This window comes from Tachyglossus aculeatus, chromosome 16 (genome assembly GCF_015852505.1).
Source record: "Tachyglossus aculeatus isolate mTacAcu1 chromosome 16, mTacAcu1.pri, whole genome shotgun sequence".
NCBI lineage: Eukaryota > Metazoa > Chordata > Mammalia > Monotremata > Tachyglossidae > Tachyglossus > Tachyglossus aculeatus.
The window spans coordinates 31,033,727-31,059,976 of NC_052081.1; the positions used below are offsets into that span (position 1 = coordinate 31,033,727).

The window sequence follows — 26,250 nt, forward strand, 5'->3', positions numbered from 1 at the left end:
TGTGGTCATTTTAAAAAACAAAAACAAATGAACACTGGGAAACAGGGTGGGACGGGACTTTATGGGCCAGAATCTACAGATTCCTAATGGGTCTGGAAGAATGCAGGAGATGTGAATGCCAAAGCCTCAAGAGACATCCAGGTTCTGGGTTACATGAGGCCAGAGTTCAGCACAGGGGAAGAAGCCAATTTCCCTGACTAAGTAGGGTGGGCCGGATGTGTGTGTCTCTCTCTGCGGCCAATTCATGTCATCAAGCAGAGAAGAGAAGGAATCACCACCCTTAAGGACACTAGAAAATAAGAGTACGGTTTCAGGCAGGCATCACCCCATTCTTCTGACAACAATCTCTGAGTATTAGACTGAAATCACACATCTTGCTCAACAGTCGACAATTCAAAATGCAGCTGCTCTCTTTTAACATGTAGGTAACCTCTTGGTTATCCACATTTGACACATATGAACTCCAATTATCCTTCTTTTGCAATTAATCATCTCACAATTACATTTCCTGCACTTATAAGCATCCAGCTGGGAACTGAGTTTAATCTAGGAAAGAAAGAAAGAGTATTCAGGTTTCTAACAAATTACTCCTAATTAACCAGAACCTTTGCTAGTCATCCCAACCTAAAGATGCCTAGAGCTAATCAAAGAATTTATTGTTTGCATTCTTAATGATATTTTAAAATTTCATTTCAATATCCCCAATGAACGGCATGTACTAGCTGCACTGCACTACCGTTGAACAAACATTCTGTTTGGTTGCCCACCAAGAGAGGAAAAAGATATCTAGGGGAAAGGAAACCACAGTAAGACTAAGAAGGCCACCATATGAAATTAGATGAAAAACATATTCAGAGAGTAAACGTTTTAAAGGGGAGCTTCCAATTACGTTCATTACATGCACAGAACCTATGGACCTCAAGACTGAACATGGAAGTCCCTGCTTAATGAAAGGAGGGAGACGAGGGCCTATATATTTAAGATTAACATCAAGGTATCTTATTCTATAAACCCATCAATCAAGCCAATGAGAACACCACCTAACTTTTTCTACATTTATTCCTTTATTTGAGAAAACATTTAATGCTATTACTCCTGAACTCCATCAAGTATTACATATTAAGTACAATTTAGCAAGTACTGATGCTCATGCTATGTTCTGAAGAATAGAAGCAAAAAGGAAGAGTAACGCATTTTCAGGGCTTAGTATAGTGCTCTGCACACAGTAAGTGCTCAGTAGATACCACTGATTGATTGATTTCAGGGTATGACCGAGAGACTTTGAATGTTACGTGTACATGGCAGAAATTGATAAGTGGATAATTATCCAGTTAATTTTGACTTTGGAGACAACCAGGGTGATCACAAAGCCAATTTACCAGTTTGCAAATAGCACTGGGATCCCAAATGGGTCAGTTCTTCTGTGGACCACAAAAGTGGAAAGGCCAAGGGCTCTTCACATCTCCACTCTCCTCTTCTTCTTTAGATGAAAATACTAGCACTAATATGGCTCTACCCACACTCCACTCTTCAATATTCAGCTAAATGCAAGCTATCCATCAGTCATAATTATTGAGTGCTTACTGTGGGAAGAACACTGTACTAGGTGCTTGGGAGAGTACCATATAACAATCTAACAGACACACTCCCTGCACATAGTGGGTTTACAGTCTAGAAGGGGAGACAGACATTGATATAAATAAATTACAGATATGTACATAAGTGATTTGGAGCTGAGGGGGGATGAATAAAGGGAGCAAGTCAGGGCGACGCAGAAAGGCGTGGAAGAAAAGGGAGAGTGTTTAGTCAGGGAAGGCCTCTTAGAGGAGCTGTGCCTTCAATCAGGCTTCCAAAGTGGGGAGAGTAACTGTCAGATATAAGAGGGAGGATGTCTCAGACCAGAGACAAGATGTGGGCAAGAGGTAGGAGGTGAGATAGATGAGGTAAAAGTACTGTGAGTAGGTTGGCACTAGAGGAGCAAAGTGGACGGGCTGGGTTGTAGTAGGAGAGTAGCAAGGTGACAGGGCTTTAAAGCCGATGTTAAGGAGTTTCTGATTGATGCAGAGGTGGATGGGCAACCACTGGAGATTCTTGAGGAGTGGGGAGACGTGTGTTGAACGCTTTTGTAGAAAAAATAATCCAGGCAGCAGAGTGAAGTATAGACCGGAGTGGGGAGGCACTAAAACACGGAGCAGAGAATCTGTAAGTGGGAAGTGGAGCCAGAGTCAGAGGAGGGCAAACCCGGTGAAACGTGGATCTGATCAAGCACAAGCTGGCAGAGAAATGACTGAAATCTATACAGTCAGGAAGATTGCGTACAGGACCGGTATGGAATCCTTGCTTGGACTGGTGGCTGAAGATTAACAAGAGGAAACAATTATTCACCCGGGTGACCTTGAGTTTTGTCAATCACAAGTTGGGCAGGCAGAAAATATCAGTAAGCTCAAGAAGGATGATAAGCCTGTAGTGAGTTAGAATTATGCGAGAAACTTCATGACGGCCTCTACCATCAGTTGGCTCTCTTCTTAGGGATATGCTCTGCAGGGCAGCTTTTAAAGAACGTGAGGACTGCCAACATGTGAGATGGCTTTTGGTCCCAAATTTAATGACATCTGCACTGAAGTCAGAGCCATGAAGAATGGCAAATCTCTCAGACATAATGCTCTACCAGCTGAGACCTACGGGCAGGAATGCGACATATTGCTTAGGAGACACATGAGCTCTTCCTCGACCTACAGAACACTGGGGAAACGCCAACGGATTCCAGACACACCACTAATACCATTCTCGTCAAGTAGAAAGGGCTGACTGGAAGCTCATGGACGTTCACTTTTCTCCATGGCTGGCAAGATTCCCGTCAAGAGTCTTCCTGGACCGACTACTGATGAAAATTTAAAACCATGTAGTCTCTGAATCACGATGCTGCTTGAAACCACATCAGGACTCAGCAGATAAGATCTCTACTACACATCAGATACAGGGGAAGTGCAGGAAACCAACATCAAGACCACTAAACAGCATTCATAGACCTTATCATCATTACTTGGCCTGGCTTAGGAAAGTACTGAAACAGACTGCCTATCCCAGGTTCATCAGAATCCTACATCGCAACGCTACGGCTGGCCGCATCAGAATTAGAGATCGCCTGTCAGATCCTGTCCCCCATCACCAAAGGAGTAAAGCCGGGCTGTATACAAAGACCAGCCCTATTTAACCTAGTCTAAGTGGCCACGCTCAAGGATGCATCAGGAATCTGGAATCTTATTCTGATCCTCTGGCAAATTCCTCCAACTCAACAGGCTGAGGGCATCATCAAAAGTTCTCAAATGTGCATTCGGAAGCTCCTATATGCTGATGACTTGCTCTGGAAGCAAACACAAGAAGACAAGCAGATGATTATGAACTGCTTCTCGAAATCAGCTTGGAACTATGTACTGACAGGCTGAAGACAACCACTATTTCATACCAGCCTGCATCTGGCAAACTGGAAACACAAACGAGAACCTCCGTCAAGTAATGTGGATGTGAATGTTGTCGCTGAATTATGTTACCTGAGTAACACAGTGTCCACCGATGTAGGATAGAGGAGAAAGTATAAAATTGAATCAAGGTAGACAATATGAATGTTGGGAGACTCAATTTAGACTGACATCAAAATTCAGACCAAACAGACTATGCCCTTCATTCTTCATGGCTGAAAGAGGAAAGGGAGGCAGAGAGAAATGAGAATATGTTAGGTGGCTAGGTGGTAATCCCATACCCATAAGTTCAGTTGTCGAGGAAAATATCTATCAGTTCTTCCAGGAATCCCTTAGTACACCGTTGAAAACAGAATACTGGTCTGGCCCAGAATGGCATCTCTTATGTTCACATGAAAGACAGTTCTGGTTTACGGGACACACCTAACCTGACATTTCCTTGGGCCTTAACAATACTGGATTCCAGTGAAATATCCAGGTTGTGTTTATTTTACATAATGAAGCCCAATACCATATTTTTACCTTCGCCGCCTTACCATTACTGTGCTAATTCTACTGGTTTCTTAATCCAAATCCCTGCTCCACATATTAATACACATAGTTCAGCTTTTAAAACTTTGCTAAAGCAATCTGGAATTAGCTACCCCAGAGCTTAGAAAAGCACTAGGTAATAAATACCATTTAAAAAAACAAATTAAAAAAAAGCTAAACTGGAAATGCCTGGGTTAGGAGTTCTAATCTTCTAACTCTACCTCACTGTGCCACATTGAGTAATGATAGGTGGCACATTAAGCATGTCCGTACTTGTTTGGAAGCCAAGACGTAAGTGCAGTAGAGCAGTAAGTGGCACAGAAACTGCTCTGACAAACACTAGGAAAAGATCTTATAACAGTGCCCTTGAGCACCTTTCCAAACACTGAATACTCTGTGTGGTTAACTAGGAAAGGAAAACTATAAAAGAGTGCATGGATGCTACAACATAGGAAATAAAAAGAATTAAGAAAAAAAACTACACGCAGCCATCATCATTTAAGTAGGAACACTGCACAGAAAAGCTCTTAAGTGCAAATCTTTCTTATTATGGTGTTGCTTTCAGCAGCACTTGAAACAGCGGTGATAACAGGCTCAAAAAAACTTTGAAAATAAAAGTTAAAAGATACATGTAACTTAAAACTAACATCTTTTCCTACACAGAAAGGTTAAATTGTTGGGTTGACATTTGCATTTGTTACGTTGTCAACGCTTCCTGCCTAACAGCCTATCTACAAACAATATCTAAAGATGTCATCTACATATTTATACCAAAGGAGCTTATGAACAGGACCTGTCAGTATATTTTAACACCCTTCCAAAACGTCAGCTTTCATCAGCTATAAATACAACATGTTTAATTTATTAGTTTGGCTTTAATATAAAATGTTGACAATCATATGTCACCACAACTATTGATAAGGCAAATAAGGAGTACAGGAAAATGTCAAAAAGTTATTGAAATGTTTCCTGGCATTCTACGTCAAATCATGTTTTATTGGCTCTTCTCTGCCAATGAATTGGTCATTTTTCTCTTCACGTGGCTATTTTTCTAATGAATACACCCAAAAGTGGTCATCGTACACCTTAAGTACAGTAATTCCTATATCTTAAAAACATTAAAGAACAAAGTTAACCCAAACTACCGTAAACAGGAATTCTACATCCCCAAATGCACTCAGATCTACCATAATGCCTGTTTTTACTATGTGTTTTGGCTAAAATGTGGCAGCAGAATTAGGGAACATTCTGGGTTGGAACATTAGGGAACATACTGGGTTGGAAGATGCAGTTTTGTGGGGCCACGGTATCAGAGAGAGCGCACAACAATACAAGTTTTCCTTAACACCAGGTTCTGTAAGAATGCAACTCTGTGTCACACGAGGACTGAGTGTACAATTTTTATGCCGTATAGGAGCAGCATGGCCTAAGGGAAAGAGCACGGGCCTGGCAGTCCGAGGATGTGGGTTCTGATTCCGGCTTTACCACTAGACTGCTGTGTGACCTCGGGAAAGTCACTTACTTCTCTGTGCCTCAGTTGCCTCATCTGTAAAATGGGGATGAAATGCTTGTTCTCCCACCTACTTAGACTGAGAGCTCCGTGTGAGACAGGGACTGTGTCCAACTTGCTTAACTTCAGTGCTTAGAACACTGTTTGACACATAGTAAGCACTTTAATGCCATCATTATTATTATTATTAATTATTATAAAAGCATTTGACTGCAAAATAAAGCAGTAGCATCTATCAATATTATTTGTTCCTACCTTGGTGATGCCCTTCTTACTTATTCTCAACAATTTTTGAGACTTTAAAATGAAACCTCATAGACTTTTATTCCATGCCATAATGAAGCCATAGTTTCCAATCATACCACTGCACAACCATACCAGTACATAAGATTTAACTTACTCCAAGGAGAAGTTTTCCTATTTGGCCATAAATTTTTAATTTTTCTTTTCTCCCAAACATGAAAAAACAAATCCTTCAGTAATTCTACTATCAAGTTGTACGATTTTTTTCCCTCCCACTAATACCAGCTATCATCATTTGGAACCAAGTGGATTTTCTCTCTTTCTTTCTGCTCCAAATTCACTAGGCTTACTGCCAAGAGAAAGCACTGACACAGGGGAGGCAAAGAGCAATTTCTGTTGAGATCAATGAAGATGTTGACCATAACAGAATCCCATTTATCTATCACATTCAGGTCCTTTTCTCCCCCTCTTTTAGAGATTATACTGGCGATTTCTCGACAATTCCTGTTCAAGAAAAGGCAAGAAGATACAAACAGCCTTGCAAGAGTTCACAAAATAGCAGTTTGCTCATCATTTAACACACAAGCAATTTGTACTAGCACTATGGGCCTTGGTGTGTATGCTTCTGGGGAAGAAAGAGCCCCCATCTCTGAGAAGAAAAATCTCATAAAGACTATAGTCCTTTCATCCAATCAACAGAGTCTCTCAGAGTTTTATTCTGGGCTCTAGTGGGACACACCACTAAGTCTCAACAGTAAAAATAGGAGAAATGATACTTGCTCTGCTCTCTAGTACTAAGCGCTAAGAAAGAGTACCCAGGTGTTAATGGGATCGATTGTATAGTTCAAAGTACTTTCAGCAACCTTGTCTATTTGAATTTTCTGAAGTTGGTTCGGAAACAACAGAATTTCCAAGGTGAAAAAAAAAAAAATCAATGGGACTGTTTAAGAAATGTTGCTTTCCAAAAGTCTGTGCCAAATAAAAGCTGCTCCAAGCACATCTAAAAATCAACTCATTTCAATGAAAACTTCTCTCAATGGAGTTTTTCCCTAATTTTCTCACATTTGAGCAATCAAAATAAGGCAACTAGTTTGGTTCGCTTGGCTTCTCTTGTGCCTCAGTTTCCTCATCTGCAGAACAGGAATTAAATACCTGTTCTCTTTCCTAATTGCACTGTGGTTCAATGAGGGATGGACACTGTGTCCGATTATTTGTACTTGGGAGAGTACTATTGTATTATAACAGAGACATTCCCTGTCCAAAATGAGTTTACACTCCAGAGACTATTAAAACACATCTCCTCCAAGAGGCCTTCCCTGACTTGGCTCTCATTTCTTCTATCCTCCCTCCCTTCTGTGTCAACTATACACTTGGCTGTCTACCCCTTAAGCACACTGATACTCACCTAGGCCCCCAGAACTTACATAAATATCTTTCTTCTCTACTATTTTCCACATAATTTATTTTAATGTCTGTTTCTCCATGCAGAATGTACTTGTGGGCAGGGATCATGTCTACCAACTGCACTACACTGTACTTTCCCAAGTGGTTAGGATAGTATTCTACACACAGTAAGTACTCAAAAAATACCATTCATTGATTGATTGACAAGAAAGGAAGAAAAAAACATACAATACGGTTAAGAAGAGAAAAAATTTATCACCTTTCTCCTTTGGATCACTAAAGAGCAAGTAACTAGAAAAGAAATATCCAGATATAAAGTTTGACCACCTAACACCTCAGTGTGTATTTCTACATTACAGAGAATAAAACTTTTCCAATAGAGGCTGGGAAGGTAGTTCCAAAATAACAACCTTTGGCAGAATTACCATACCATCCCAACCATCGACTTTGAGTAAGGAAAGTGAACAAACTATGCTTTCTCTGCTGAAGTCGTGAAATACATATATTACCAACTATTCAAGGACAAGGGACTTTCCTTATGCTTTTCAAGTTTCAACAAAGTACAATTTACAATTTCTTATAAAAGGAAAAATACACCCAATACCCCCATTACAATCAAGGGCACTAGAATTTTGATATTCTGAGGTCAGCCCAAAAGTATTTTCCCAACTTTTTATAACATAAAGTAAAGCAGACATAAATGTAATCAGCAGCAGAATCAAAAATAACCCTCAGGTCTGACATGTTCCAGTCATCTGCTTAGCCCATAGAACTAGTTTCCCTAGTGCCTTTATTTTCAAGGCTCACATTCACAGCAATGCCAGCGACACTCAAACTCAAAGGAGGCGAGGCTGTCCAAGACTACCGAAGTAAGGCTTGCTTATTGTGGAAAGAAGGAAATCAATCATTTCCAACAGGTGCCCAATAAAATATCTATATTATTGTAAGTTTCTTGAAATTGATATTTTTCTGTAGTAGGTGGATTTTGCAAGGTTTCAAAATTAAATAAAATGAAAAGTAAAATCAGCATAACCACTAAGAAACATGGAAGCCACCCTGAGATTCGTGGCTCTCCATGAAAATCACAACTCTATGTGAATAGGGATGTCTAAATTACCACTCCATTTATAAATTGGTACTAGCTGACTCAGAAAGAAACAGGAAAACAACAACAACAAAAATTTAAGGGTTATTACCCTTTCATATGGGAAGAGGCAATTTACCATCAAGAAATGTTTAATAAAAATGGAATTCCTGTTTTGAAATACAGCAAGGAGCTTGAAGGAAACTTACTAAACTTCTACAAATATATCACCTGTCACGATGATGCTGGTGTAAGAAAATTTAAGAACCCAGATGATACAATAATATTTTCTCTCCAAAAGGCAAAAAACAGATTTATATTGAGAGGAAAGGTGAAGAAGATTGGGAGATAATAGAAAGAACTGACCATTCAGTATCCCTCCAATTCACAACAGTTTACGCATTACGATGTCAATCTTAGTAAAGACTTTTAATCCCTCCATTAAATGATGGACTTTTTAAAAGGAAAGCTAAAAAAGCAATTTGACTACAATGCTTGTTGTTGTTACAAAAGAAGAGGACTGTTTCTCCATTTATGGTAACAAAAGAGCCCAAATGAAACTCTGTAATACCAAGCCATAAATGAGACTGTATAAGCTCCGCTTCCTGGAGGGGCTCTCTGTTTCCTGGAGTGCCTGGAAAAAGTTAATAGGGAGCTATTCAAAGATAAGTTCTAGAAATGACTGGAATGAAAACAAATTATTTTGCCTCCCCTGTATATCCATTTGACTTCTGGTTCTAGAAAACCTAAATATGCCCAACTCCCTGCAGTCTTCAGCTACGCTCACACTTTAAAACTGTCATCTTAGCTCAAGCCTGGCACTGATGTTCACAATAACTAGCAGAAATCTTCCAAAAGGCATCTGATACATAACCTACTTTAAGTTTGGTTCTCTACCTAGAATACTGTAGGTGCCTACAAAATAATAAGAATGATATAAAAATGAAATGTAATGTTCTCTATAATTTATCAAATGACCATCACATATAACACAGGGTCAAGATCTCAGTGCTGCAATTCTAATTCTGCTATCACTAATGGTAAATCACTTTATATACCATTTTGGCTGCTCATATCCTGGGCTGATCAATCTTGACTTAATACCCAGATACGTCATGACAATTAAGGTTGCAGAGTCCCAGTGGTATTCATAAAATGCTACTTTTACAACTGAACACTACCAACCTGATCTGAGCTCTGGTGTCATAGGATACGTTAATTCTGTCTGGAGTATAGTACCTTGTTAGAACCCAAATAAGTAGTCGACTAAAACAATGCACTGTAACCAACCATTGATACCATACTTTTATTATAAGCTCCCTGATGCCAAATGATGGTTGATAGGTGACAGCCCGCCATCCACCCAGAATCTTGACTGTGAGAGGAACAGATGCCTGGAATGCATGCCCCTGAACCCGACTTTAAGTACACTTAGCATGGCACTCTGTATACAGTAAGTGCTCAGAAAATAATGTTGATTGATTGAGTGACCCTGAGAGGATATCAAGACCAAAGTGAATCTGTGTCCCTGCAGCCCCTTTCTTTCTCTGAGAAAGATGGGGGCTAAATTTTAGCAAACCTCCTACCCAGAATCAGGAGCTGGAGAGGAAGAGGGAATGCCTGTATCTAGTTTTCTTACCTGAAACACACCAGTTACCGACTGTAGTTTCATTTTTCCATGAATTAGCTAGTTTTGTTCCTAATAAAATAGTAAAATCAATCAATCAATCAATCAATCGTATTTATTGAGCGCTTACTATGTGCAGAGCACTGTACGAAGCGCTTGGGAAGTACAAATTGGCAACACATAGAGACAGTCCCTACCCAACAGTGGGCTCACAGTCTAAAAGGGGGAGACAGAGAACAGAACCAAACATACCAACAAAATAAAATAAATAGGATAGAAATGTACAAGTAAAATAAATAAATAAATAAATAGAGTAATAAATATGTATGTAATAAATATGTAATAAAGAGTAATAAATATGTAGTAAAACTACATGGACAATCCAGTTGCCCTAGTCTGATTTGAATGCATACTAATGGACTTATCTTTAAAGCAATACTTTCACACCAGACTTGAATCAGGGATTCCACCAGATTTAAAAATTATTTAACCCTGCTTTTGCTGGATCATTATATTCTGTATTTTCACCCACAGGAATAAAAGTTCACTGACGAAAAGTTCACCATTTGCAAGTGAGCAACTTAACCTTAAAAGCCAGCCTATATTTTTTTACGAGAGCAATTAGCCTCTTCATGTTCTGAACACCAAATTCCATTTCCCCATTAATTTTTAAACCAATGTGGCTTTAACTTAAAATAAACTGTACATCAAAAGGATGGAAAATAAACAGCCAGGAACACAATTTGACGAATTGGATTTATTGAGTTTATTTATCTAAACAGGGTCCACTGGATCGCTTTAATAGGCTGACAGTTGCACTGGGCTGGTTAATAAAACATTCAACACAGTATCTTCAGCCAATATAGAAATGCAAATCCCTCCAGAAATATTTTATTCATGAGGCAGTAATTTCAGTGGCTCGCAAAGTGAAAAAGTCCTACTCTGCAAATAAACAGTGCCATCTACTGAATAACACTGAACCCAGATGAGTCCAAATACAAAATCAGTCTTTCAAAACCTGATCTGTCCTAATCTTTCCTTTAGTTAAAGATCCTCCCGTCTCTTTCCAGGGAGGAAGCAAAAGCAGCTGGCCAAAACCAGAAGAAAACAGAAATATAAGGTCGAAACATCTCTCAAAGCGGTCAGTCTATGGTCACAGAGGTGCTTTAAAGTGAAGAAAACTCTTTGGTCATCACCTCCATTTTGCAGTCATTTTTTACTTAAGCATCTTTGAAAACACATACCCTGACTGCTCAAAAATGTCACCCCAAATATTGGAATTCAGAATTTGCTAATGAATCAGGCAGCACTCGGGGGGGCACGAAAAAATCGATTTGTTTAGAAAGGCCCAGTGGAGTTCTAAGGAGTTCATTCAAATAAATACATAGCCCTCTAGTCTCCTTCAACTTTTTCAGTTCAGGAGATGAGGGACCCTTCTGTGTCCTTCAGAGACTGTTTTACAAATGGTAATAGCGGTAACTCAAGCCAAGCTCCACCATCCTGAAAACACAGTAACACTGGCACAAGTGCCACAGCTTCCAAAGTGAAGAAAATCAATTTTGGCCAACCTCAAGCACAGCGCATGAGGCAAACAATGAAATATTTAACACAAACTGCTGTTACATTCAAGTATACATTTTGGGGAGATAGGGTCAGTACCAGGGCACCTTTACAGAATTCTGGATAAGGAGACAAGAGTGACAGAGACAAGCACAGATCAGCACCCTGAAGGCATTAACTGCAGACGAGCAGGTAAATTTTCATTCTCTTTCCCACCCTGCAAATTCCTTCCATGTGTATCTGCCTTTGAAGTTAATGGAAGTCTCGTGGGTGGAAGAGATATGTGAGGTGAGGACTAGAGCTAAAATTTGACCGTAGGATGTCAACTGCACATTGATTTTCTAATAACTACTATGAATGAATGGTATATTACTCCACTGATTCACTGTCAATAACGAAGTCTTTGAAAACAAAAAACAACATGGATAAATCTCCCGCTCTGATAAAATGTTTTAGATAGGCCCGTGATATGCAACGGAGAACCAAGGAATATGGGCCATGCATACGCAATCTTTTACCTTGAGATCAGAATGAGTTGAGAGGGTTCAGTTTCAGTTACAACTCGAGGCTGATCAAGAATGCAAGGACATGTCTAGCAATGAGTTCACAGCTTTAGCTAGTATTAGCAGACACAAAAATACAATCCAACCAAACCTCAACAGGCACCTCAGAGGAAACCTTGGAAAGACATCAAGTTGGAATTACTTCTGGAGTCTTTAACTCCTAAAAATTATCAGTCCAGAACAACGTTCTTACACACAGCAAGGAGAAAACCAGTCAAGGAGCCTGCTAAGTACCCATTAAAATCCAGTCCTAGGCAGATGAAGCTAATAAAATCCCCTTATTCATCTGTTTCACAAGAGTGTGTCACCCACAGATGATGTTGTTATATTACTGCCAAAGAGGATCATCATAAATGGTATTCATAAAGCACGCATCTTCTGAGAAGTTGGAGTATTAATCTTCCCAATGAGCCTATGAATCATTCTTGGGGGGGAAAAAGAAAATCAAGGTGAAGTATTGAGATTGACTCTGTCTGGCCCACAAACCACCCTGCCTCCTTTCAAGCCCGATGGTCGGCTAAAGCTTTGCTCATGCATAATTTCTCAACTGTGTCCAGGGAGAGTATTTTTTGGTTCACATGTGATATGGTCTGCTGAGAGGTTCCCACTCAATAATTTACCTACTTGTAGTCACCAAAATCTGCAAGGATAAAACCACATACTGCTACCACAACCACACAAACACACAAAAAAAGATCCATAGCAGTTGGATAACTACCACTGAGACTAGCTATTTGGTTCAAAAGGCACTTACTTACATGGCGCTGCTCCAAATGGCTACATGCACATTTGAGTGCGCACTTAAATAAGCATCCCAGGAAGCTGCGCAATGAAAGACGGAGAAATTGCCAGAAAAAATAAAAGCCATCACCTGTCTATTTTTCAATTTTCAGAAGCGTTAACTTTGTGGGGATCCCCTAGAATGTTGTTTGTGGCCCTGGCACGATATAGGACAGAACGATGTCTGATCAGATAATCTTTTTTCTGCCCCAATGTGTGGCACAGTGCTTGGCATGCAAGAAGCAAGCACTCAATCCTGTAACTCACTTGAGATGCCTAACTGTCTGCCAGACAAGAGGATCCAGAAAGCAGCACTGACTGATTTCAAGCATTTCCAGGATTTGAATTCCGAGCTCGGAATTCAACTTAACCACGCCCAATTCCCAGCCTTAAGTCATCACCTATATACTGCCTTGCAAGACTTGGATCCCTACGTGGATGAGCAGAAAACTGATAGTTTTCAGGGCCCAAATACTGGGAAAGAAAGACTCTAAGTAAAAAAGCTCTCCTTCTAACACCATAAAAAAAAATCCAGTTGGATTAAATCTCAAGTAACAAAAACTTGCGTTTTCAAAGGACGATAAGCCTCTTTCAGTCCATGAAAAAAGTCTGCAACTTCCCATATGACCACAAGATGGTGCCAACACCTTAGTACTACAGAATCATAATACTACATTACATGGTCCATTCATCACAATCAATCATATTTATTGAGCGCTTACTATGTGCAGAGCACTGTACTAAGCGCTTGGGAAGTACAAATTGGCAACATATAGAGACAGTCCCTACCCACAAAGGTATTGTAACTTCATGGGACCTTTAACTTTGGAATCACTGAACTGTAAATATGCTCGGCAGCATCCGTTTTATGTTGAAATTTGATAGGTTGAATGTCCAGTGAAACTATATCTAGCTTTTTTTAAAATGGACAATAACGCTAATGTTTCGAGAGTCCTCTACTCAAGATCAATAACCCTTCCTGGCTTTGCTCACTAGATTTCATTCTTCCTTTCAGTTTGTTGAGTCAACACACACTGACACCTCTGTCTTCCCAAACAATAATCCTCAATGTTTTGGGAAAAGATGATAATACTTACGACGCTGTGGGAAACAGTTGGTTCCCCAACACAAACTCCTATAGTGACTCACTCTCAGCTGATTCCAAATAAGAATTCCACCCCCAGCCCTAAGAAAGAAGGGTCTCATGACAAAATTCATTTATTCAATTGTATTTATTGAGCCCTTACGGTGTGCAGAGCACTGTACTAAGCTCTTGGGAGAGTACTTTGCAACAATAAACAGTCACATTCTCTGCCCAAGGCGAGCTTATGGTCTATAATAATAATAATAATGATGGTATTTGTTTAAGCACTTATTATGTGCCAAGCACTGCTCTAAACGCTGGGGTACATAGAAGGTAATCAGGTTGTCCCACGTGGGGCTCACAGACTTAATCTCCATTTTACAGATGAGGTAACTGAGGCCCAGAGAAGTTAAGTGATTTACCCAAAGTCACATAGCTGATAGGTGGCAGAGCCGGGATTAGAACCCACAACCTCCGACTCCCAAGCCCGGGCTCTCTCCACGAGGCCACATTTCTTCCTTATTTATCCCAATGGCTTCACCTAGGAAATGAAGATAACTATTCCTGAGGTTTTTATTTTGGGCTGAGCTTCCAGGCTCTAGTCTCCCCATGTCACTTACCCTCACCTTCCTAAAGACCCATGGGCAGCATGGCCACTAATAGAGTCCCTTGGTCTCCCAACCACTGGATTACTCCCATCATATCCAGAGCTGGAGCAAATTTCTTGGGGAATTCCACTGTCCATTCCAAATTCAGAGGGACCCGGGAGAATCAGTGTGACACACTGGGAACCAATGTGACCATTAGAGAGGCAGCATGACCTAGGGAAAAGAGCTTAGGCCTGAGAGTCAGAGGACTGGAGTCCTAATACCTATCGCCACTTGGCTGCTGTGAGATCTTGGGCAAGTCATTTGACTTCTCTGTGCCTCAGTTCCCTCATCTGTAAAAATGGTGATTCAAAACCACTTCTCCCTTATACTTACACTATGAACCCTGACTTTTCTATATCTACCCCAGCACTTAGTACAGTGATTGGCTTATAGTAAGCGCTTACCAAACATCATGGCTTGGCAGATTAGGATTTACACAGGTTTGGGAAGTGAAAGGGGATGGGGAAGGGGAGCGAGGAAGAAAGGGAAAATCTTATTTTGTGCACAATGGTAAAGAGTGTCACAGGGCAGGCCAACTTCTAAGCAGTACAGGTAATTATTCAATCACTTATTCAATCGCATTTATTGAGTGCTTACTGTGTGCAGAGCACTGTACTAAGTGCTTGGAAAGTACAATTCGGCAATAGAGACAACCCCTACCCAACAACAGGCTCACAGTCTAGAAGGGGGGAGATAGCAAAACAAAACAAGTAGATAGGCATTAATAGCATCAATATAAGTAGAATTATAGATATATACAGATCATTAATAAAATAGAATAACAAATATGTACATAGATACTCAAATGCTGTGGGGTGGGGAGGCAGGTAGAGCAGAGGGAGGAAGTAGGGGTGATGGGGAGGTGAGGAGGAGCTAATCACCAAGACTTGCTCAACACATTGCTTCTCTTAGGAGCCAAACTCACTGAGCCCTATGGCCACTGGAGTGGCTGCCAAAGACTGATCCTTGGCACAGAAGACAGCTGTAGCAACTAAAATATTGAAAACATATGAATACTTTCATACTTTTTCTCAAAAGGGAAGCTGGAAAAGTATAGGTCGTGCCTGTGGCTCTCTGGAAAAACTAGGTATAAAAAGATAAATTGCCATATTTCAAGGTGATTATTTATTCCTGAAAATAAAACAAGGATTTAGTTTAGAAATTCTTCCATAAGAACGCATTCCCAGGTTACCTCTCATGGCACGCTGAATGACCTGGAATCTTCACTACACCAAAAAAGAAGTGGTTTGTACTTACTCCTCTTTTCTGGAGATAAACATGGCCTATGCTTATATTTCATTCATTCATTAATATCAATCAATCATATTTATTGAGCAGAGAACTGTGCGCAGAGCACTGTACTAAACGCTTGGGAAGTACAAGTTGGCAACATATAGAGACAGTCCCTACCCAACAACCGGCTTACAGTCTAGAAGGGGGAGACAGACAACAAAACAAAACGTGGACAGGTGTCAAGTCGTCAGGACAAATAGAATTAAAGCTAAATGCACATCATTAACAAAATAAATAGAATAGAAAATATGTACAAGTAAAATAAATAGAGTAATAAGTCTGTATAAACATACACAGGTGCTGTGGGGAGGGGAAGGAGGAGAGGAAAAGGGGGGCTCAGTCTGGGAAGGCCTCTTGGAGGAGGTGAGCAAGACTCTCAGAAAAGCAAAAATGAATGGTAGTTCATTTTTCAGGCTCACACACAAAAAATCAATTGGATCCTTTTGATCCTATGAATGGAAGAACTAACAATATCTGGCTTTTCCCACTGATTCTTTTTAAATGGCTTCAGCCTAAAAATCTAATATAAATCTAATCTAAAATCTTTAAATCTAGAAACCAAGAATTTTTCTTCCAGCCCTGTATTTCCCAGTATAATTTTTGTCCCCAAATTCTTCAAAAACTGCCCAATTTGGCAATTGTGTTATACCGTTTTCCTCACCAGACTCTTACCTTTTCCAAAACTGTCGAGAAGTTTGTCCCTTCTCTGACTGTTTGATTTCACGCCTGAATTTGGACACTGAACACAAAACACTCTTTTCCCTAAAAACTGGGAGGACAATTCAGGGTTGAATCCCTAGATATTTACCAAAACAATGATAAAAACCAAGCGCAGTCTCTCACTGGTGTCATCCAAGGGTGACAACAAGACTGCACTCAAGCATTACTAGGTTAAGACGGAGCATATGACCTGAATATTGCAGTTAAAATCTGGTTGGATTTTTTTGCTAAATTATTTTGCTCTTCATATAAAAAGGGAAATACCATCAACTCAAAGTTCAAAAGAATACTTCTCACACAAGTAAGGGGTAGTATACTGAAACCTATGCACGCTTCCAGTTAAGAAAAAAACTGGAAAAGAATGGATGATCTGATCACATGGAAAACCTAAAAAAAGTACGTGGTTAAACTGACTCACAAAATCTGTTTCGAGCTTTGCCATTTCTTGCTTGTAGCTCCTCATTCTGCTGGCGTACATCCCTCGACTTTGAGGAGGGATCTCTCGGACTTCGAGGTCCATCTGTTCGAGCTAGGTAAAAAAAAATAATAAAAAAGGAGTGGCTTCAACTCTTTTCGCATTATTTTCTACCTGCTATTTCAATAGCATCTTTCCCCCAGAAATGTGACGTCACATTGATTTTAAAAACGCTTTCGAATACCACAGAGTCGTTCCAAGGTAAAATGATCTTTTACCTTAAACTGGAGAATTAAAAATAAATGGTTAGGGTTGTTCAGTCTGAAGGGAAAGTTTTCAATGTTTTCACTGTAGAGCACTTCAGTGCCCAAACTAGGAACCAGAGTTCTTGGCACCTGTTCTCCACGTTAACCAAGATAAACTCTGAGGTAAAGCAATGAAGTTTTCCCAGAAATCACTGTGAGCGTGAGGAAGAAGGGTCCGACGACCATAGTCTGCCAAGCACCAGAATAAACAAAAAGATCTAAAGTGGGACAGGCATATTTTTGAGTAAAATGTTCCATCTGAAAATTCAACGTGGGCCAACTTAGGAACTGCACAAGGTAGACAAATGAGGGTATCTGAAATCATGTTCCATTAGAGCCCCTCTGCCAGGTGTGTTCCAAGAACAATGACTAAATGATGGCATTCAGGGTTTCCTAATATAATCTCGGAGGGGCCGTGAGGCAGTCTCTAGAGCATAGATGAGCTACAAGCAGGTGAAGGTGGGTATATATAATTACCAGCACAAATGGGCAGCAAAGGCCAGTGGGGCAAACCTTTTGTTGGACAAGAATATAATCTCAAGGCATAATATTTTCTCTGCAGAAATGCAATACCTTAATAACCTTTTTAAGTTGTATTGGTCTGGACTGCAGTTTTTATTCATTCAATTGTATTTACTGAGTGCTTACTGTGTGCAGAGCACTGTACTAAGCGCTTAGGAAGTACAAATGGGAAAAATAAAGGCAAAAAGGACTGGTGTTATGTTTCCCAAATTAGCTGGCCAACAAGTCAGATTTTGTCAGTATCATTAAAGATGCAATCTAGCTGTATGAAGATCTTTACTCTGGCCAGCACAGCCGGAATCTCGATTTTTTTTTTTCCCTTTGCCTTTCAAGGTATTTCCAGGCCTTCTCCAAATTGCCTTCCCTGGTTAGTACTCTTCCAAGGGTTGGTACATTGCTCTGCCCAGAGTAAGGGCTTAATAGATGTTAGTCATGGATTGACTGATTTACATGGAATCACATATTACTCTACATAATTTAAATACAGCTAATCTATATTTATATACTGCTTATATGTTCATATTCATTTTTGTATTCTTTTATAGACTCTTTGGTATCTCATTAAATTTAATTCTCTTAAGGACTGCCAATTGCAATTTCTGAAGGCCATCAAGCATCAGGTCTTGACTGATGCACATAGTAAGCGCTCTGCACATAGTAAGCGCTCAATAAATACGATTGATGATGATGACTGTTTCACCATGCATTTGTGGGAATAAAACGGTTAGTACTCATAAGCAATTTACTTGTTATACACAAGGAATTTTGGTCATCATTTACTTCCTTTCTAAAGGCCTCTGCACATTTTTCTCCTAAATTATACAGACTCATTCATGATTTTTTAAAAAATATTGCATTTGTCCAGTGTTAATAGCACAATGGAACAGGAAAATTGAAGTAATGATTGGTGTGCCTTCGGTCTATACTTTGCAGCCCAAGTCTTAATATTAAAGAAACAATTTAATCATTCCTGCTTTAGGCAGTGCTTTATTTAAGTTGATTTCCAAGCTTCAGCATAGACATAGAATACAAACTCAATAGTCAGGTCCTACAGCAAATCATTATTTTAAAAGATTTCTCCTATAATTACAATCAGGATCACAATCACCCACGGACAGTTAATTAAATAGTCAAAAAGTGCTTCTAAACCTAGAAGAAAATTCCAAAATAAAAAGCAATACTTACTCTAAGAAATTCATTAATATAAAATCCAATAAATAGGAAAATCTTTACAGATTAAGAAAGAGAGCAAAGGTATGGGTTAATTCATTATAACCAAAATGGAAAAGGTTAATGAAACAATAAATCTTTTTTCCTTTTCCCACAATGGGGAATTATTTCACATAGAATAAAATACTACTTAATATGTTCTACATAAATAAAATACCAGCAGATAAAACATGCAGATGAGGTGATAAAACCTCCAGTTTTATATAAGACCTGTTAGAGTTTTAGCAAAATTCACACTTACCAGTTCCTTTGCTTCCTCTAGCTGTTTTTCCACACTTGCAACCATTTGTTTCTTCTCATCTAAAACAATATAGATCGATATTAGGGAAAATGTAGTTAATTTGGCCTTGGTAAATTTTACTTAAAATCAATTTTCTCTACATTTTACAAAGCTGGATTATATATTTAATGACTTTCCCATTCATTTAGTATCCTATGAGCCCCCGAAAACCACACATGAAAATTCACACCTTAAGGAAGCAGAGTGTTATGAGCTGGAATTGTAACATTGTCAGAGCTGAAAACCCTCTAGGGAATGAACCTACCTAGAGGAAACATATTTCTTGATGCCTGGATGAGATTGAGACCAAAAAAAAAGTTTCCACCCTCTCACATATTCTTTCTCTTCTCCTCCCATCCTGTCTTCCCCCCAACAACCCTGTAACCACATTCTTTCTCTTCCTACAGTTTGACAGTTCCAGTGTTTTAATGTTGCCAGTACACTGCCACAGTCACCCTCCAGGCCTTCTGCTGTTCTACCACCAGATTTGGCAACATATTTATTGAGCACTTACTCTGTGCAGAACCCTGCATCAATACCTTCAAAAGCTACAATATTCACTCATTCAAGCGTATGTATTGAGCGATTACTGTGTGCAGAGCACTGCACTAAGCGCTTGGGAAGTACAAATGTTCTGGGCATATGTACACATAAAAAGTGAGCAGCGAGGCCTGGTGGAAAGATTGCATGACTAGATAAGGAGACCTGGTTTCTAATTGGGCAAGTCACTTCACTTCTCTGTGCCTCAGTTACCTCATCTGTAAAATGGGGATTGAGACTGTGAGCCCCACATCACTGTGCCTCATTCTCGCCTGTCCCGCCGTCAACCCCCCGCCCACGTCATCCCCCTGGCCAGGAATGCCCTCCCTCTCAACATCCACCAAGCTAGCTCTCTTCCTCCCTCCAAGGCCCTACTGAGAGCTCACCTCCTCCAGGAGGCCTTCCCAGACTGAGTCCCCTCCTTCCTCTCCCCCTCATCCCCCTCTCCATCCCCCCGTCTTACCTCCTTCCCCTCCCCACAGCACCTGTATATATGTATATAGGTTTGTGCATATTTATTACTCTATTTATTTTACTTGTACATATCTAGTCTATTTATTTTATTTTGTTAATATGTTTGGCTTTGTTCTCTGTCTCCCCCTTCTAGACTGTGAGCCACTGTTGGGTAGGGACTGTCTCTATATGTTGCCAACTTGTACTTCCCAAGTGCTTAGTACAGTGCTCTGCACACAGTAAGCACTCATTAAATACGATTGATTGATAACCTGATTACCTTGTATCTACCCCAGAGCTTAGAACAGTGCTTGACACACAGCACTTAACAAATACCATAATTATTATTATTAATCTTGGCTCAGCCACTTGTATGCTCTGTGACTTGGATCAAATCACAACTTAAAGCAGCTTGGCACAGTGGATAGAGCGTGGGGCTCAGAAAGTCATGGGTCCTAGTCCCAGCTCGGCCAGTCTGCTGTGTGACCTTGGCCAAGTCACTTGACTTCTCTGAGCCTAAGTTACCTCATCTGTAAAATGAGACTTGAGATTGTGAGCCCCATGTGGGACAGGGATTATGTCAACCCAATATGCTTGCCCCCACCCCAGGGCTTACTGCAGTGCCTGGCACACAGTAAGCGCTTAACAAATACCACTATTATTACTATTATTCTCTGTGCTTCAGATTCCTTACCTGTAAAGTAGGGGTTGAATATCTGTTCTCTCGCCCTCCCTCTTAGATTGCAAACCCCAAGTGGGGCAGGGAATGTTTCCGATGGAATTATCCTGTATCTATCCCGGAACTTAGAACAGTGCTTAGTACAAAGTAAGCAATTAAATGTTCCAGTTATTATTATTATTACAATGAAGCGGCATGGCCTAGTGGATAAAGCACGGGCCTGGAGTCAGAATGACTTGGGTTCTAGTCCTGGCTCTGCCACCTGTCTCCTGTGTGACCTTGGGGAATTCACTTCACTTCTCTGGCCTCAGTTACATCATCTGCAAAAAAGGGAATTACGACTGTGAGCTCCACGTAGGACACAGACTGTGTCCGACCTGATTACCTTGTATCTATCTGAGTGTTAAGAACAGTGCACATAGTAAGCACTTAAATACCATTTTAAAAAAGTTACAGCGTGAGATTCTGCAACCAGAAGTTACTCTCACAAACCCAAATTTTACATGTGCGCACTGTGAAAGAACGGCTCATTGTGCACCCCTGCCCACAACCAGCTTATAGTCTATCTTAAATCAAGGAAAATCTCCCAGGATGACTGATCCAGCACCTTTTATTTCTTCTTTCATTATGGGAGTTACATTGGGCAAATGAAGGATACGATCTGATGTTTTTTTTTTGAAACTCCAAAAGTCTTGTCCTCACACTTCCTTCCTTTACGCAATTCCTCCAGACTCTGGTGGGCACGTAGAAAGTGCTCAAAAAATACCATCATTATCCAAGCCCCATTCCTTTGGGTCTTTCGAGTGGGAAGATCAATGAAGTTGGGCCAAATAGCTGGAAACCTACAGTGTGATGATGACGTAAAATCCTACCTATATCAAAGCCCCGAGGGAGACTCTTCTTTAGGCCAGCATTATAGATAATAGATGACTCTGTTCTTCATCGAGACCCTACGAAATCAAAACCCTTAGATTTGTACCCTATAAGTCCTGGATATCCACCCCACAGGACTTATGCACATATCTAATTTAATGGTCTGTGTCCCCATTTAGACTCCTTGTGGGCAGAGAACATGTCTACCAAAGCTGTTACATTGTACTTCTAAATTCTCAGTACAGTAAATGCTCCGCACACAGTAAAGGCTCACTAAATACCACTGACTGATTAATGTCAAATAATGCTAAATAACGTTGATGCAGTTACCAGAATGCAATAAATATATCTCATACTATGGAAGCCTTTGGAGAAGCATCACCACTTAGAGGAAAGCTGTGTGGCCTTTGCTTTGATTTCACCTCCCCAGGAGCTCAACTCAAAATGAAACCAAAATGTGCGCGTACCTCCTTTACTCCTATCCCTTTACTGGTTAGTTTGGCATGGGGCAAAAAGTGGTCCACGGTAGTGACTCCTTAAACTCGCTGTTACAGACTTCACATCCCTTTGATGATACCTGAAATATCCTACATGGTTTGATGATACCAAAGCTCTTTTGAAAGCCTGAATTCAGAATTTAAGGAATTCTAAAAAAGGTTTATACTGCTTTCCCCGTTGTATTCTTTTGTTAACTGATGAAAAAACAATTGTAGAGTACATTATAAGCTTTTCCTGAAAACGAACCGCAGGAAAGTTGATGTAGGTTAAAAAAAAAAACCAAAATCAAAGTTTATGTTTATAGTGTCCCAGTGGTATTTACATAAATGGAAGACTTTCATCCCTTCCAGGATATTCACCCAAACCATTTAAGATACACACACAATTAAGACAAAAGTGAGTTTACTGAAGCCTAAGCTACGCAAAGTCCACTTACTTTGCTCCTCTGCATGAGCCGCAGAGCGCTGCTGGCAGAATTCTAGATCTCAAGCAGACCATGTCCACTTCAAGTTTATCCTTGCATGCTTCAACTCTGCTCTCCCCTCTTTCCAGCAAAACTGTTTCTCCATCATTCATTCATATTTATTGAGCGCTTACAGTGTGCAGAGCACTGTACTAAGTGCTTGGGAAGTACTGACTGACTGACTCCCATGCCCACTGCCCTTGCCAGCTGTTTCAGATGGTTCAACTCCATCCTCAAGCTCCCTGGACCCCCTGCCTTCCCCATCTCTTGCCTCTAATGACTGGGAACTTACTTCACTGAGAAAATTGAAACCATCGGGCGTCAGTTTTGTTTTGTTGTCTGTTTCCCCCTTCTAGACTGTGAGCCCGTTGTTGGGTAGGGACCGTCTATATGTTGCCGACTTGCACTTCCCAAGCGCTTAGTACAGTGCTCTGAACACAGTAAGTGCTCAATAAATACGACACGTCTCTATATGTTGCCGACTTGTACTTCCCAAGCGCTTAGTACAGTGCTCTGAACACAGTAAGCGCTCAATAAATACGATTGAATGAATGAATCTCCCTAAAATCTCTCCTGTTCCTCTGCAGTCCCTCTTTCAACTCTCCCATCTTTCCCAGCAGTATCTCAAAAGGAGATCTCCTGCCTTCACTCAAACTCCATCCTCTCCCCCCCCACACCTCCGACCCCATTTGTTTGCCCCTATTAAAGCACTTTCCCCATCCGTTCTTCCCTCCCTGACCACCATCTTCAACAGTTTGCTCTCCTGTGGCTTCTTCCCCACTGCTTTCAAACATGGTCATAGCTCCCTAACCTCAGATACTCCTCCCTTGACCCCTCAGTTCCCTTCCCTGTTATCGCCCCACCTCCCTCTTACCATTCCTTTCGAAACTCCTCGAGCAAGTTGTCCGTGCCCTTTGTCTCCAGTTCCTCTCCTCCAATTCTTGCCTTGACCCCCACCAATCTGGCTTCCTCTCCAGGCACTTCACAGAAACTGCCCTCTCAGAGGTCACACATGATCTCCTTCTTGCCAAATCCAACAGCCTCCACTCCATCCTAATCCTCCTCAACCTCTCGGCTGCCTCTCACACTCTCGTCCACAGCCTTCACCTGGAAACATTATCCGACCTTGGTTCCACTGACACTGTCCTCTCCTGGCTCTTCTATCTCTCTGGCTGCTCATTCTCCATCTCTTTTGCAGGCTCCTCCGTCATCTCCCACCCCAACTCTGGGAGTCCCTCAAGGCTCAGTTCTGAGTTCCCTTCTATTCTCATCTACACTCACTTCCTTGGAGAACTCATTTGCTCCCAAGATTTTAACTACCACCTCTATGCAGATAACCCTCAAATCTACATTTCCAGCCCCTCTCCCTCTCTGCAGTCTCTCAGTCATTCCCGTCTTCAAGACACGCATCTACTTGGACATCCCGCTGACACCTCAAAGTTAACTCAGATAACTTCAGATAGCACCACCATCCTTCCTGTCTCCAAAGTAAATAACCTTGGTGATACCCGGGACTCATCTCTCTCATTCAATCCACACACTCAATCTGTCACTAAATCCTGCCGGTTCAAACTTCACAACATTGCTAAAATCCACCCTTTCCTCTCGATCCAAACTGCTACCACATTAATCCAAGCACTTAGCCTATCCCACCTTGACTGCTCTATCAGCCTCGTTGCTGACCTCCCTGTCTCCAGTCTCTCCCCTCTCCAGTCCACACTTCACTCTGCTGCCTGGATTATATTTCTGCAAAAACATTCAGGACATGTTTCCCCACTCCTCAAGAAACTCCAGTGGTTGCCCATCCACCACCGCACCAAACAGGAGCTCCTTACTGTCAGCTTTAAAGCACTCAATCACCTTACCCCCTTTGACGTTACCTCACTGCTCTCCTTTTACAACCCCTCTAATGCCAACCTAATCACTGCACCTGCATCTATCTCACCGCCAACCTCTCACCCACATCCTGCCTTTGGCTTGGAAGGCCTTCCCTCTTCATATCTGACAGACAGTTACTCTCTCCACCTTCAAAGCCTTATTGAAGGCACATCTGCTCCAGGTGGTCTTCCCTGACTGAGCCCCCTTCCTCTTTTCCCACTACCTTTCCCATCGCCGGGATTTGCTCCCCTTATTCACCCCTACCTCGGCCCCACGGCACCTATGTATATATGAATAATTTATTTATTTTTATTAATGTCTGTCTTCCTGTCTTGACAGAGCTCTCTGCGGGCAGGGAATGTGTCTACCAATTCTACTATACTGTACTCTCCCAAGCACTTAATACAGTTCTCTGCACACTGTGAGTGCTCAATAAATACGACTGATTGATATACCACAAAGTCATAAAACAAGGGATCCATATTTTTAATATGCTTTTCTTTCTCAGTGTTGAGTGCCTCTTCTAAAGTGCTGTTAATTTTGGCAAATCAAGCCCACCAGGAGCAGGGAATAATTGACTGCTAAGGCTAACAATCTCCTAATCAATTTCAGAGCCGTGCAAATCAACCAGAACCTCCGAGTTAATTATACCAGCCTACAATGTTGTCACTGCTTAAGGCCTCTTGGTCAATTTCAATTTCACATCATCCCTAATGACATATTTGGCAGCTACATGAGATCCACTTTTAATTATCCTGCTATTTCTAATTATCAATTGATTGCAGTTAACTTTTTAAATGCATTTCCAAAAGGCAGATATTCTTTCGCCGATAAACGGCAATTTTATTGTATCAAGAAATGAGGAATGGATTTTTTGTATGGGGACTAAATACCAACAGGTCACTATACATCACATTTTAGCTCCAGAACACTTGCGCAGTCACAATTTCTGTCCAATTTAACACAAAAAGGTGAGTAAAAGAATTCTTCGAAGACTTTCATTTCAAAAAGAGGTAAACCTCCCTCTATTTTGGAAAGGAGATATCCTGTAACATTTAGACAAGATAGAAGTGGAAAGATTTTTGTCACCATAACTACATTTGTTACAATGAAAGTGAAGTCACTGTTATTTACAGAATCGCTTGTTTCTACTGTCTGGACGCAGTCACGCACAACAGTGTCTTTGTTACCCCATCAGCACAGCTTGTTAGTTTGTAATAAACCTCTTGCATTGGGCCACGTGACAAACACGAGCAAACACTCAGAAGTCTTCTACATTAAAGGCACGACTACAACAATATCCAACTGGAGCAAATCCATTCTCTTGAAAACTCTGGGCCACGATTCAAAATGAGGCTTCCGGAGAAAACAGGGGGATCTCGTCTCGGGCAACGGAAGAAAGCAGGCCTGGTTCCACGGGAATCACAACTCATCAGCCTTGGACTGCTCAGGGTCGGGTCTCCGGCACCTCCCCACAAACACCTCTGCTTAGCAACCCACGCCACTTCTCCTCCTTGCTTCTTGGTCCCTCACTTGGAAGCATAAGGCTCCAGGGTATCAGCCATCTCCACAAGAACTACCTGGGA

At 40.9% G+C, this 26,250-nt stretch overlaps 1 protein-coding gene across 4 annotated transcripts in view; it reads right to left on the reverse strand.

The window, feature by feature from the left end:
- VTI1A (vesicle transport through interaction with t-SNAREs 1A) overlaps positions 1-26,250 on the reverse strand; it is a 318,622-nt gene that overhangs the window by 287,704 nt on the left and 4,668 nt on the right. For all 4 annotated transcript variants that reach the window (XM_038757901.1, XM_038757903.1, XM_038757900.1 and 1 more), the window contains exons 2-3: positions 19,242-19,300; positions 16,947-17,057 (exon numbers count right to left, since the gene is read on the reverse strand). In XM_038757901.1, coding sequence (XP_038613829.1) covers positions 16,947-17,057; positions 19,242-19,300 — 170 coding nt within the window. The remainder of the gene's footprint in view (positions 1-16,946; positions 17,058-19,241; positions 19,301-26,250) is intronic.